The following is a 15,809-nucleotide window of genomic DNA, read 5'->3' on the forward strand; positions in this document are numbered from 1 at the left end:
ATTAAATCCAAATAAAACAGTTTTTATGACCATTACAAGAAAGAAAACTATCTCAGATTATATTTGTAGTATCAATGATAGAATAATAACCAGGGTCGATAAATACAGATACCTTGGATTAAAACTTACCTCTGACTTACGCTGGAATTCACACTTTGATAATACATGTTCCAAGGCCTCAAAAGCACTCTGGAGCCTCAGACGAAATATGCATAGTGCAACCCCTTCAATCAAATGTCTGGTTTTTAAGAGCTTGATAAGGCCAATCCTCGAATGTGGAAAAATTGTTTGGGACCCCCACACCGCATTCAATTGCCCTAAGCTGGAAAGAATTCAGCGTCTCGGTGCTAGGTTTATATTTAATAGGCACTTACATTCTGGTTCGCCAACGACTTTGTGTAAACGTGCTGATTTGGAAGCGCTCGATTTCAGAACCAAATGTGACAGGCTCCAGTTTCTTTTACAGATTATTAATCGCAGCTTGAAAATAAACCATTCAAAGTACTTTGAAATTAAAACCGGAGAAATATCACACCATCATCACACCTTGTACATACCAATGCCCACAGTCCGAAATGATTGCTTTAAATTTAGTTTTTTTCCCATGAACCACTAAGGAAAGGAATAAGCTACCAAACTCTGTTGTCACCTCACAATCAATTAGGGAATTATTAAATAAGCAGCACGATGTTTTATCGTCTACATGAAATATATGCCAGTGTTTTATTTTTTTGTATAAGTGGTGAACGCTTTATGTACCGAATTTTGTGCCTGTTTCAATGTTTGCGTCTTTGCTATTTTTTATACCTCATTATCCACTCCTGTTATAGCCCGTGATCAGGGCTGACAGTATAAATAAATGAAATGAATGAAATGAAACGTAGCCGAGCGCCATAATCAATAAGCCACCGCGGCGGCGATTACCGGTGATCTTGTTAAGACAGTGGAACCTATCACGTCACTTCATGAAAGGCCTCGCCAGGAGCTGTATGGGTCTACTTTTGCGTCACCACATTGACATAATTCATATCACTTATTCATTTATTTGGCATTGAATACATATCGAAAATAATAAAAATTTCTCCGTGGCCGTTTACACGTGCATTGAACTGCCGCGAAACTAGACCTGAGCTTGGCTGCATACATGTGGCTCAGTCAGGTCAGATTGGTGGTTCAAACTTCAATGTTTATACTGCGTAAAGAAAAAAAAAGATTAGTTATCAGGAAATGAAAGACGCAGTCGCTGTCTCGCTGCATGTTGGGCATCTGAACCGGGTTTTGAGGGAAGAGTATCAGGTGGGAGTGAAAGAAGAAAGAGAAAAAATACTGTTTAAGGAAATCACTCCATAGCGGTGAAAAATCACCTGGAATGTTTTCGCTTTTCATCTTCTCTTCTCTTCCTGAACAACACGAGTCTAGATTGCTTTTGTTTCATAGGATTAAGTGGAATCAATAGTTTTTTTCGCTACTCTCGTAAAATTGGATGCGCGAAAAGTGGCTGGGCACATCCCATGTAGAGTACTAACCAAGACCGAAAATATTGCACTAGATCTCGTCTCCGAGAATGCGCGCAGTCACGACACCAAATGGACTGCAAAAAAGGCATAGCGCATCTTTATTCCTCAAAATCTTTTCTGGACAATTAAGCGGAGGCTGCAGATGTTGTGTCTTAGTAAAACACACCGCGCTGGCAATACCCTTTGTATAAAAGCCATTTTTTACATAACTGTCCATTTTCGACGTCAGCGAGTACAGGCGAGTGAAATTTTAAAGCGATAGCTTCCCTAGACCACGTAAAGCCAAGGCCGCTGCGCTTTCAGTTTTGGCCTTGAAGCGAGCCACGGGACAGACCATGAAGAGCTGATGGCGTTGCTATGGTGTGATACCACATGGTACCCAAGGTCACGGTCAGAAGATGGTGGTGGTGTATTATTCATGTCACGTGCCATAAGTCATGTCATCAAAGTGACTTAGACAAATAAATAAATAAATTCTTTATTTCACTCATGAAGTGAGGGAGTGCGGGATAAAAAGCTGAAAATTCAGCTTGACTGTTTCCCAGCTCTCCAGAGTACAGAAATTCAAGAAGCAAAAGAAGAAAGAAGAAAAAATAATGGCAGAGCGGCATAAGAACAGCGCAAATCACAATACAGAAATACCTTGTTTACAAAGTCAGATCGGCTTGTACAAGGAAAACAAACAAAACAATTCTAATTGAACTGCATGAGACACCGGTGATAAGCTAATGTACGTGCCGGAAAAAGCTTGAAAAAGAAAAACGTTACATAAGTAAAGGAAAAGACGAAGAAAAACAATGCGCATTGTGTAGTGCGAACAGAAAAGCGTTGCTCAAGGAAGGGTACAGCGTACATATACAGAATGCGAGAAATATACCATCATATGAACGGATTGTTGTCTATGAAGAGCAGTTTCAGTTCTCTATTTATGACGTCAAAGCTTGTGAATAGAAAGAGGAGCGCGTAGCGCCCCCAGGTCATATGCAGCGCGATGGAAGACGACGAATACTCCGCCAGAGCAGCTCCTCGAGCTGCGAAGTTACAACGATAGTATAAAGCATGCTGAGTAAAGAGATTTGCCAACCTTAACATGTGAAGCTGTGGCGTCTGACAAGGTTTAATCGGAGCTAAGATACAAGCGATTTTTTTTTATTAAAACAAATTTTTTGGGTACACGAACATTCAACAGATGGTGTCAGCCACACCATCATCGAGCGAAGCAAACGCACGGAGAGCAATTCGCCAGGCGGCCGTACTGCGTCCAGCGGCGTCCTGCGGACGTCTACCCACCTTCACACACATGCCAGAGGACAGATGACAGCTACCATCCACACAGCGAGCGTTTCGTTGATAAATTGTCGAAGCAGTCGTTGGTGCTGCAGGTATGACTAGTCGTGTCACTCACTTGAACTCTATGCACCAGTATTATACTGAAAAGAAAAAATTCTCCAATATTAACACTGAGCTCATTAATTCGTGAAACTCATCGGGGCTCTCTAGTAGCTTGTTTTTTTGAACCTTCGTTTCCCTTTGCTGCATGGCCCTTCGCTCACGTGCAGCAGAGTCCAATTGTTACTTTTCGCATGACCTCCTTGCTCCGAGAACTGGCCAAATAGCTATTAGACCCAACACCGCATTTGAAAAAAAAGCAGCGCGATTATGACGAGAACGAAATTAGCGGGTGGTTTAGCTCCGGTTAAACCTAGAGCGTACGCGATAGCTCCACGACGTATCTTCCCGCAGTCGCCGTTGATGTCGGTCGCAGTATAAACGCGGACTTTCCGCTTCTTCAACCATCGTTCATCTGAAGCACGAGTTATGCGCCTTTCTTTTGCTTTCGAAGCTGCCGCTCTTGATCGGTTTCGCTGCTTAAAGCGCGACTAAGGCATCCAGTGTCTCAGGGGGGCAGCTATGCGCCTTTCTTTTACTTTCGAAGCTCAACCTCATTTGGAGGTGAAACGGGACCACCGCGAAACTGGCTTTACCTAGCGTAGTGAAGCTTTCGCTTGAGAACTGGCTGTGATTCAACCCGGCTGAGCGTAGTTTGACAAGCGAAAGCTCTGTTAAGGTAAGCAGACGCTTTTTTTAAGCGAACGGCGCGTCGCGTAATTTCCGGCAGTTGCGAGAGTGCCGACGGCGACGCATACGCAGCTTTGGCGAGTCACGTGGCAAGTCACGTGGAATGACGTCAGAACCAAGCGCTTGCTCCTCCCGGTTCGAAGGTCAAATTTCATAGCCACATGACCTTGAGCTTTCTACGGGAGGAGTAGAACTTTTGCTATGAAACGGTGAGGCCCTTTTATTTATTTATTTAGTAAGGAACCCACAGCGCCGTGGCATTACAGTGGGGGGGGGGGGGGGGGGGGGGGGGCAATGTACAACAAAGAAGCACACATGACACCTCCGCTCGCAGGCAGAGTTACAAGCATAAAACTTTCACCATGTGCATCTCACTTCAAAAGAACACATCACAATCGCATCACATCATTAAAGAACGAAAGAACGCATCATTTGATGTCACACTCACAACATCGCTCGGTAGTCTGTTCCATTCTCTAATGGTTTTCGGAAAGAAAGACATTTTAAACAATTCAGTTTTTGCCGCGAATTCGCGGACTTTAAAAACATGGTCAACACGGTTGGATCTATAAAAAGGCTCCTGCACATACCTTTCGCGTTCAACGCGAACAGTTGAATAATAAACAGCATGAAACAGCTTCAGACGCAACTTCTTTCGCAAGATTCTTCTGCATTCCTGACTTCTTTTCTCTTTATTATTTTTGTACGCCCCGCTTTTACAAAGAAGAATCTTCTCAAAGACACCCTAAGGCCCCGCGCGCCACAACTAGAGGTGGAGAATCGCGCTGCGAAGTATCCTCCTCTGACAGCTGCCACAACGTGTGACCAGTAGCACGCTGCTTGAGGAAGAACTCGCTACCTATACGTTGCATAACAGGCGCCACCACCACCACCTCTCGAGTGCCCTAAGAAAAAGTACGCATTGCGCTCTGGAACTAGGTTACTAGGCATGCACGTATCCCTTGCGGATGTCGTCTCTGATGAAGCTCCGGAAGTAATTTAAAAGTAATTTAAGTAATTTAAAAGTAATTTAAAAAACGGTTGCGGGATCATTTTGTAGTAGATTAGATAAAATGGTCGTTTCATTTATTTTCACGTTGCTATCCTGTGTACAGCGACTTCGCCAATTTTAAACATACATTTTCGTTATTTGTGCCGCTTACTGCTGCTAACTGTGTTGTCATTGTTTTCTATTATAGCTTGTGGTATGAGTATTTCTAAATGATCTTATGCCTAAACACTACCTTGTATAGTTTTGTTTCTGAAACCTAAACGTTTTTTCGCGCTTCATACATTTTTGCAATATTGTTTACTTTGTGTTCACTTCGAAATCTTGTACAATGATGCTGCTAAATACACGCGTTAGCTATTGTTTTAAATAACCCATCGTGTATATCATTCTGTACGAATTTGTAACCGCTCACTGCCTTCTCTAATGCCCTCCAAGGGCCATGGATGAGCCTGAAATAAATAAATAAATAAATAAGGGCGATGGAGAAATAATTCAGCGGATTAAGGGAGCACTCGTTCTAACTGCTGCGGCTAGCACTGCCACCTCATGCAAGAGTGGCGGCTGTTTATGGTAGCTTACACGCTTTGGAGAGCAAGGTCGCGGACCTTTGCGTAACTCTGGTCCCGTAGGGGACAGTAGCCTAAACGCGGGCCAGCGCACAGCGCCGCCCTCACCTTGTGCGATGGTAGAAGCCCACTTGGAAGGAGAGGAAGGAGATCTCGACCAGGTCCCCGAGCTCGTCTCCGGCGGCGACGAACTCCATGCGGCAGACGAACGACAGGTGGCGCTGGAAGGGCTCGCTCATGCGCAGCGCGTACTTGGTGCCCCGCTGGCCGTAGTAGGTGCGGTTGCAGTCTGCGCAGCGACACATGATTGGGTGGAAACTTATAAAACGTCACTTTTTTATTTATTTATTTATACAAAAACTTTACAGGTTCCACACTTGGAAATATTGTGTGAGGAGAGGGGTTACAATAATTAGCAGCCAAAAAATGGTACAAAGTTGAAAAGCATAAAAGCAAACAATATTAAATACATTGGACTGCAAACAATTATTAAAACGTACTTGAAAGAAAACCTTATAATATTAACAAAGAAGAAAAAACAGCAAATTAATAGCGGCACTGCATGATTCAATTACGCGTTGGAGAGGAGGAATAACCGCGAACTTGGACGAGACTTCAGTCTCGCGCAAGTTCGCGGTTATTTCTCCTCTCCAACATGTCAGACCAACTGGCCCAAAGCTTCCCCTCGTTGATTCAACTACACATACGAACACAATTTATGTACTATATCATGAATGCAGAAATGTGGTCAATTAGTTTTTGAACGTTAATGAGTCACGTATGGTAGCAATGCAATCGGGAAGACAATTCCAACACTTCGTAGCACGTGACGGCATTGACGGCGAATCCATGCAATACTTGTTCATAAGCACGGAAAAGCATGCAAGAGACGGTATGCATGTAAATTGTACATTAGTGCAAACGTGCCGAACACCACAGATGCCGCGAAGGCAAGAGAAAAAAATGAGAGACAGTTACTATAGTCTGTAATGTGAAGTATGACCACAGCACGTCTCGTGTTTCAGTTTTGCCGCCCTTCGAGATCTTCCAGTGGCAGCCTGCTTCCAGATGTCTATTTTTACCCTTTCTCCGTAGCAGGTGGAGTTTCGATCTGCGTAAAGACAGAATATAACTGGCAGAGTTATCTAAATTAACCAATAAGTGCTAGCAAGTCGATAGAAGGAAGTTTAATATGGAGAGAATCGAGCATGCTCTAAACATTTTCACCAACTCGCGAGGGGCCTGTCAGAGCATCGAACAAGGCCTGCACTCCGTTCCTAGCCTATCGAGTCTACCTAAATTGCATAAGCAATACGGACCCCGCTACCTTATATGCAAGAATAGTCTTCTGGCGGGCTAGTTGGTGCTTTTCGTTCATGGTTAAACTGCGCGAATAAAACACGGACAGAGACAGAAACACACGTACACACTGAGCGCTCAGTGTGTACGTGTGTTTCTGTCTCTGTCCGTGTTTTATTCGCGCAGTTTAACCATGAACAAATGTACCTTATATGGGCCCGCTACTCATCACAGGTTGGCAGGAAACGAGGCAGCAGACGCAGCCGCCCACGCGCTCTCACACCTGGCTGTTTTTTCTCCCCACCAAATCAAGAACGGAATTTTGATCGGCTCTACACCTTCAAAGAAATGACAACACACTATCAAGATAGTCATCGCATTTACCCCCGCCCATGTAAAAGAGTATGAGCGGCTCCTTCTCTGCCTTTTCACAAAAACATAGCTGTGCCCGGCCGCCTTAAAATATTTTGATCCCACCTTAGCGGCACCTGCTCGTACTATAGAGCGGTGCTTCTGACACCTATCACATGGTGTGGGCCTGCCCCTCCAACCCGGCTATTCCCCCCATCCCCAACCCAAACCGAGTGGACTGCGAGGTGATCCTGCTCGACTTCCACGACTTACAGGCCCAACAAGCCTTAGTCAGGCGCGCCCGGGCAGCGACCATCGCTACTAGGGTCTCAAACTAGAGACCTCCACCTAGTGCTTGTAAGGAACGGTTCCTTACGGGTTGATCCAAGCATACCTCATATCCCTTTATAGCCTAATAAATGTTTTCATCAACCACTGCCTTTACTCTTCGATGCCGACTACAGTGTGGAATCCGACAACGGGCGCCTGAGAGCTGGGCTCTAGATCAGCCCTCATGAAATTGAAAATTGGTTTTTGAGGAAAGAAAATTGCCCGTAACTGTCTCTCATAGCTCGGTGGACACCGGAACCGCGCCCTAAGGAAGGGATAAAGAAGGGAATGAAAGAAGAAAGAAACGAAGAAAGAGTGGCCGTAGTGGAGGTCTCCGAGGTAATTTCGACCACCTCAGGATCTTTAACCTGCACTGACACCGCACAGCACTCGCGCGTCGTTTGCGATTCGCCTCCAATGAAACGCGTCCACCGCGGTCAGGGTCGGGTACTCCGGCTCAGTACTCGAGTAGCCGGGTTATCCGGCTGAGTAGGCGAGCGCGCAGCGCTCATCAGCTGGTTGTTTCAAAAAGCACGCAGATATGCCTACTTTCTTATAATGCTGATGGTCAGTGCTGTGTTACTTTGCCGTTCCTGCATCCGTCGTGTCGTGCGCTGTTGCAACACTGTCGCAACAATGCTGCATTCTTGCTCTCAGTTAGAATTGATTTCTCAGGTCTTTGTAGCGATGGTCATATGCTGCAGTAAAATACGTAACTATTAGGAACAAAATTGAATATTAGAACTGCAGGTAATTTTTTCCCCTCATACGAACAAAAAATCGCGAAATCGAGACTGCGGTGCAGTCGGTGATCGTGTTTTGAATCAAATGGCGTAGTAGCCTACCCTCTCCATACCGCTACAGGAGTTGGTCGGATGCCACCAAAGTTGCCTGACGAGAATGGCCGTTGACGGCTATAACCATATATCATTTTTAGTGTTTACTAAACTGTGTTAAGGCCCTTTTTAATGTTAGTTTTCACTTTTAACGCCAAATCATTAAGGAGCTCCTGAGGAGGAAAAACCGGCGTCGTAGTCGCCGGCGGCACCACACTGTTAGAAATTTCACACCTTTAAAAGGAACATACTGACTAACACACCCTCGCACACAACAAAATAGGAGTTTCTGTTACTCGTGCACCCGTCCTGCACCCGTCCTGCAACCTAACATTTTAGGGGCGGGTGCATATGGCCAAAATACCCGCCAGTGCAGGCAAGGGTGTTCCTTTAAAAATTGTAAAGCTGGCTTCACCTCAGTTATGCTTCAGAAGGGTATATGCTTGGGCTTGTTGGTTCATAACTGCAAGGTGAAAAACGTAGCGCAAAGAGACGAGGACACAGAAAGACGCACAACACACGGCGCTAACTTCCAACAATGGTGTATTTCAGAAAAAAAGGTGGTTTTTATAACGACATCACGACCAACACGCCGTCAAACCATGTGCTAGCAAAGCGTATCAGCCAGATATGCGAGCTCTTTCGCCATCAATGATACAGAGGGGGTACTAACACAATCATCTTTTAAAAGTGATATCCATTCCGCTTCTGTGTACGTCGTGATGTCGTTATAAAACCACCTTCCTTTCTGAAATAAACCATTGTTGGAAGTTAGCGCCGTGTGTTGTCCGTCTTTCTGTGTCCTCGTCTCTTTGCGCTACGTTTTTCACCTTGCAGTTATGCTTGCCGGTCTAATTGGGGAAGGGAAATGTAAAAACATAAAATATAGCTGTAGCTCGTGTGTTTTATGGGACAAAATATGTTGGCGCGGTTCCTGTGACAACAACATGTGCACGTGTGAAGCAGTAACATGCGTTTTCGGCATTTTATCCACGTTTCACAGATGCATCGACTGTGCACAGTCTAAAGGGCTTACTCGATGGTGACATCCTAGTGGTACGGGCCCAGCTCCTGCGCGCAGGGGCTTACGCTGGAGCCTGTCTGCGCATGCGAGAGGCGCGACACGCCAGTAGGCCCGTGCGGGCGCAGATATCTGTGCATTTCAGATATCGGCGCCTGCTCACGGGCTCTAGCGCGCGCGTCAGGATTACAACAATCGGAGGACCGCGGCGCTCTCGGTGACTCTTTTCTTCATGGCGGGGAGCTCTTCCAGGTTCCTCCAAGTTTTGTTGGAATCCTTGCAGCTCCCCAACCATCTTTTGTTCACGGCTGGACATTATTTCAGTCGGCTCGCCAGGGGAAGCAAGCCAGCCCCAGCAGTATGGAGATGCAGGCCCCCTTTCGACGTCCATCGCGGCGCCTGCTGGGCGCTCTGCACGTACACCGAGGAAGTGTTCATCGAGTTAGCCCTTAAAGGGACTAGGCAATAAATTAATTGAGATTACGTAAAGCAGATGGATGGTAGGCATTCCACCACTCGTCACCTCAGCGCAAGAATTTTTGAGCTAGCATCAATAACAAATAAGTTATAGATGATAAAAAATTACGCTCCTCCCCTCCCCCCTGAACTCGTACATGTGGGGCACCAGGAAAAAATAAAGAAAACAGCTCTGGGACGGTCCCTTTAAGTCCCTTCAAGATTGCCGCAGCTCCCTCGCGTCGTTCGTGGTGAAAAATCCCAGGACACCAGCGGCGGAGGCCTTCCACAGTTGCTCCGTCAACGAGCGGAACAAGCACGCCCTCTCCCCTCACTTCACGCGACTGCCGGTAGCGGCTGGCGATTAGCGAGTGTCCTTGAAGTTGTTTGCTCATATTGATTAAAACATGCGAAATTCGGTATACAGAGCGTCCCTTTAAAGCAGGCATAGAAAAATCGGCACGATTATAGGAAGACAGCCATAGAGATGTGAAGAAAACGCTGCCCGAGGGGGTAATTAATTGCGCATTATTAGTACGAAAGCGCTTCTGGCTGCGATTCCAGGTTTTCAGAGGTGTCTGTAGGAAGCCTCTGAGCAGCGAGTTTAACTGGGTCAGTGGACACCTCAATCGCGCTTTGAGTATGCTAATTTACCTGAACCAATTCGTCTTTACCTATTAACCAATTAACCAGTAGAAGGACTAAACTACGTTGATGCTGAGGAAAGGAAAGGCGCATAATTGACTCCCTGGGTCAGTAGATACCTCAATCGCGCTTTTAGGTTCATGTCGATGGTGTCCACTAGCAAAAAAACAAGCTTTCCAACATTATTCCATGCTCAGCAAAGCTAAACCGACAGCCTTTTTCTCATGGGTCGTATCTTGGTGTCCATTCTTCGGCGCTGTTGGGTGAGTAAATGCAATGCAAGAAGATGATTGGTTTATTGGGGTTTAACATCCCAAAGCGACTCAGGCTATGAGGGACGCCGTATTGAAGGGCTCCAGAAATTTCAACCACCTGGGGTTCTTTAACATGCGCTGACACCGCACAGTACACGGACCTCTAGAATTTCGCCTTCAAGAAATTCAACCGCCGCGGCCGGGATTGAACCCGCGTCTTTTGGGCCAGCAGCCGAGCGCCGTAACCACTGAGCCACTGCGGCGGGGCGCAATGTAAGAAGTAGCTTCCCTGCGGAAGATACCCGGATAGCTGTTACCTATTTATTACCGGCTAAGAGCGCTGGTCATAGAGACACCTCTCTGAAGACTGACTGCTATAGACGTATTCTGCACATCACAAACGCTGCATCCAGCCCAGAACATAACTGAGCACGCTAACTTTGACGTAGGTATCGGTGTGTGATGGGGACATTGATGCAAAAGGGGAAGAAGCTTGGTGATTTCAAATTGTTTTCAGCATTGTCATACGGTTAACTGCATGCACTGCAAGACAAAAGCAGCTTCTACTCATTTGCAGTTAACCCATGCTTGCGCCAGTAGCCGTTAACGCAGTACCGCAAGCATTCTAATCTGATCCGCCAACCTGACGACTTGCCTCCTTTGCTGTGCTTTAATCCCCTTCCAGTCAATTCTGCTCCTGTAATGTGTGTCGGTTGTGTTCCATTCGCATTACATGCCGTGCTGTTGCCTATTTCTTCTTGGTTTCAGCTACGATCTCGTTAATTCGCGTTTGTTTCGTGATTCTTTCTGCCCTCTGTATGTCTTTTTCTAACGGCGAACTCAGAGAATACAAAATTAAAGCATGCAGTGACGGCTCCAACGGCAAGGTATGAAAGCGCCAATAGTTTGTCATACCGCTGCTATTGGACGATGGCGGTGTAACTGTCTCATATTTCGGTCTACCTCACCCGCGCCGTGATGGAAGGGATAAAGGAAGAGTGAAATAAGAAAAAGATAAAGCGATGAGGTAGTGGAAGTGTCCCTAATAATGTCGACCACCTGGGCATCTTCAAAGACGACTCGCATCGCACAACACACCGGCGCCTTTTGCGTTTCGCCTTCTTTGAAACGCGGCCGACGCGGCCGGGTTCGAAGCTACTATCGCTGCCAGAGTTGTTGCGCATATGGCAGGTTCTCTGAGATCATGAATGGCAGTTTACCAATATCCCTCAAGAGAAAAGTATACAACAGCTGTATCTTACAGGTACTCGCCTATGGGGCAGAAACGTGGAGGCTAACAAAGAGGGTTCAGCTTAAGTTAAGAACAACGCAGCGAGCTATGGAAAGAAAAATGATAGGTGTAACGTTAAGAGATCGGAAGAGGGCGAAGTGGGTGAGGGAACAAACGCGGGTTGATGACATCCTAGTCAAAATCAAGAGAAAGAAATGGACTGGGGCAGGGCATGTAATGCGAAGGCAAGATAGCCGCTGGTCCTTAAGGGCAACGGAGTGGATTCCAAGAGAAGGCAAGCGTAGCAGGTGGCGGCAGAAAGTTAGGTGGGGGGATTAGTCAGGTTGACGATGATGATGGTTGCACACTGCAGCAAACTTTTGGATTATCAAAATGGATGGGGTTAGGTGAGCGGCATTGCGCGAGGGGCACCCACTGTCTGCGTGACTGAAGAGCAACTCACTTGAGCACGTGACTGGTTCGTCACTGCCATCGCCGCAGTCGTCCGTTCCGTCGCAGTAGCGGTTCAGACTGACGCACTTGCCGTTGTCACAAGAGAACTCGAACAGCTTGCAGAGGGATGAGGGCCCTGGGCGTCCGGTCGTCGCCCAGGGTTGTAAGCACAGGCAGGCACACATCAACACTGTTCTGGTGATCACGGATGATCGGAGTGGCGATGGCTTGGCCATGGCTCCTGGTTTGCGGAGAATTCTATTGTGGGCCAGGGGCACTATTAACTCCCCTGGTCTCGTGACTGCTGCCTGCTAATGATCGCAAGCGAATGGCGGCCGTTGTAGACTTCTTCGGACTCAATGCCAGGGCAACAAAGCGGAGAAATTGTTGCTCGGTGTCTTGCACGGCCATTGCGCACCTGCATCAAGAAACAAAAACAGCACGCAGTTCTCAATAACACGCAAGCTTGCTGCACATAGGGCTAAGGCTCAGTTCCCCTGACGTCTGCGATACCTTAAACCCCTACTAAATTGTGGTGCACGTTCCCACAGCTTAGAAACTCTATATTGCACCCAACGCTTCGCAACTCACGTCGAATTTTTAACTCTTTAAGTTTGCAGCGCATACACGGCTCCACAAACCCATTTAATAAAGATTTTTTACCTAGTTCCATTACACTGTGGAAGGACCTACCCGATTTCATAGTTATTGAAATAGAACCCCATAAATTCAGGCAGTTATTAGCAGAACATTTCAAGGGCTATGTGTCGTGTTTCTGAATGGATGCATATGAGTTTCTTATCTCTGTCCAAGTTGTTCTTGAGCTGCTGTGTGTTTCTTGTGTTAATACTTTTGATAATGTTGATAATGTTAATGTTGACCATGAACCGTGCACTTTGTATTTCTTGTTAATGTTACCGACCACTGTATTATGTAACGACGGCGCCCCCCTCCTTATGTAATGCCCCCTGGGACCCTTAAGGGTAAATAAATAAATGATGATGATGATAATGATGACGAAGAACCATGTGTAGTTTGACTGCGTAAAATAGTTGTGGGGACGACGACTTCATAGCGCAACACATGTGACACAAAAAGCTCTGCGATCATGCAGAGTGCACCAGCGCCGGTGCACGCATGCTGGTGTGAAAACTCGTTCGCGCCTTCCATGGAACGTAGTGACGTCGGTATGACGTAGAGGCTTCTGTGCACCCATATTGGTACTGAAATCATTGGCGAGTAGGCTGCTAACGCCACCTCCCTGCCTCCTTCTCGCAATGCAATACGAGACCCACATCTAGCATCCGATTTCCCTGGATATCCTATCCCGTCCTCTAGCGAGAATTGTTCAGCGATTGAAATTTGGGTAACAGGTTTCGTCCGGATCATCATCCTTACGTTTGCACTTTTTGCAGTGCTTGGCAAGGTGCCCAGAAATAGCAATACTGTCTACATTCACCGTTAGTTTAACGCTGTTTTTTGTCTTTAGGCTATGTGTATATCTGTTTTCATCGATTTCACTTTCCGTCCCGGCCTCTTACACCGCGGTTTTATCGCTTTTTGTCTTTTCTTTGGCCTTTCACCTTTTTATCGTTTTTACCTTTGTACGTGACTACACTGTTTCGGTGATTGTGCAGGATCGCCTTGGACACACCCCCCTCTTTGTGTCCGCATCGAAATAAAATTTCAGTTGTTAGCCAGTGCCCGTGTCTGTGTTTTGCTCCTTCGTGTTTCGTCCCGTTCCTTGCGCTGTTTTATTTCATTATGCAATACCAACTAGCCCGGCATCTTGCACTTCTAAAGAGAGCAACCTCTGGAGGTCAAGACGCTCACCAGAGGAACCACAACGACCACGCGGTATGAAGACGCTGCACCTGCTAGGCAGACGCCGCTCAGAAACACGAGCTCGACCACGATGCGATCGGGCTTCAGAAAGACTCCGCCAACCAGAAAAGCCCCGACGACAAGAACCGCCCACGATCCACTTACCCGAAGAAGCAATGACTCAGCGCCAGGATGACGTGCACCGCCAGAGCAAGGACATCCGACTTAAAAGCGGTTATCGACGGCCGGAAAGTTACCGCTCTAGTCAACTCGGGCGCCGATTATTCAGTGATGCATGGAACATTCGCCGCGCAATTAAAGAAAATCACGACCGCTTGGGACGGCCCACAAGTTCGCGGAGGCCACCTCATTACGTCATCGGGGCGATGCGCAGCGCGAGTGACCAGCAACAGACATGCCTATCCCGCGACCTCCGTTGTGCTGCGGCAATGTTCCCGCGAATGATACTGGGCATCAATTCCCTTACAGAGCATCAGGCGATCCTTTACCCGCGAACTACGTTGACCGCATTTTAACGGTTCAAATCAGCTTGTTCGCGGACGAATGCGTATTATTCACTGGAATTAAAACTCCTGACGACCAAGAAGTGCTGAACTCTAACCTCAGCAGTGTTCAAGATTGGTGCACCGGATACGATACGATAAAACCAAAACAAACCAAAATAAAACTAAATTAGTCTGTTTTCACGATCTGCTGAAATCTGTTTCTGTCATCACTCCAGCGTTTCTTCATTCTCCTCTGTGTAACAATTGCTCTTGCTCTCCTATTCCATACCTCTCAAGTGTCAATTATCTCGGTGTACATTTCGATTCTAACATGTCCAGGAACACTCATTTGGCTAACGTTTGTGAAAGGCTGCGCAAAATAGCCTGCCTGCTATAGTCTATTAAAGCACTATGCCCAATTTACATAAGGAAAACAATAGCACGTGCATTGGCGTACAGTGTGCTGCGATATGGAATCTGCTCTTTTTATTTCTGTTCAGTGTTCTGGCGCAACAAAATTAATTCTTTACTAAAACCTATAAATCGGGCTGTGATGTATGGTGTGCACATTACTAACAATTCCGGTCTTTTTTCATGCTCGCACATGCCTTCGTTCAGGCTATTATTCAAAGAAACTGTGATCCTTATGTATATATGGAACAATGAGTTCCGCCTCCCGTATGTCCCCGCCAGAGCATTACGTCCACGCGACCGCTTTACCTTGACCAGAGTACGGACAAGATATGGTAAACGTGTCCGTGCCTTTTATGTACCAGATGTGTTGAACGATCTGCCAGATAATGTTTCATCTTTCAGCACTCAAAAAGGAGTGAAATCTGCTATCTTTGATTTGTCTGTGTAATTTTGTTTCTTTTCTTCTTGTTTTCCTTTTTTTTTTCCGTCCTTTCTTACTGCCCTTCCTTAGTTTTATTCTGATTCTTGTGCAGTATTGATTGACTGTGCCGTTCTCTGGCTTGCTCCATTCTGTGAAGGTATAGGATGCGCAATCAAAGGACGAACCACGAAGAAAGACACAGAGACACACACAAGCGCTTGTGTGTGTCTCTGTGTCTTTCTTCGTGGTTCGTCCTTTGATTGCGCATCCTATACCTTCACAACATCATGTACCAACTAGGCCCAACCCAAGTTTTATTGTTGCTCCATTCTGCCGAGCACTGCCCCACAAGCCCATTGTTGGCTTGGACAGGTTCGCATTTGTACAGTTTAATTTTTCAAATGAATATTTTTATTATTATTATTATACATAGCATATCCTATCAAAACAGCCTGAGCAGGGTGTGTTGACGGACAAGTTGGTATGACACCCTGAACATGCAGCGCTGACAGACGAGGGACGAAGGAGAGACGACACACACAGGGCGCTGATTGACGAGACACTCAGCGCCCTGTGTGTCTCGTCTCTCCTTCG

At 46.4% G+C, this 15,809-nt stretch overlaps 1 protein-coding gene across 1 annotated transcript in view; it reads right to left on the bottom strand.

Moving 5' to 3' along the window:
- LOC149345811 (uncharacterized) overlaps window positions 1–15,809 on the bottom strand; it is a 175,115-nt gene that overhangs the window by 34,826 nt on the left and 124,480 nt on the right. Inside the window, exons 2-3 of the mRNA XM_089586236.1 lie at window positions 12,061–12,468; window positions 5,283–5,463 (exon numbers count right to left, since the gene is read on the bottom strand). Coding sequence (XP_089442362.1) covers window positions 5,283–5,463; window positions 12,061–12,286 — 407 coding nt within the window. The 5' untranslated portion in view covers window positions 12,287–12,468. The remainder of the gene's footprint in view (window positions 1–5,282; window positions 5,464–12,060; window positions 12,469–15,809) is intronic.

The sequence above is a fragment of the Amblyomma mixtum genome, chromosome 4 (genome assembly GCF_055824585.1).
Source record: "Amblyomma mixtum isolate Tamu chromosome 4, ASM5582458v1, whole genome shotgun sequence".
NCBI lineage: Eukaryota > Metazoa > Arthropoda > Arachnida > Ixodida > Ixodidae > Amblyomma > Amblyomma mixtum.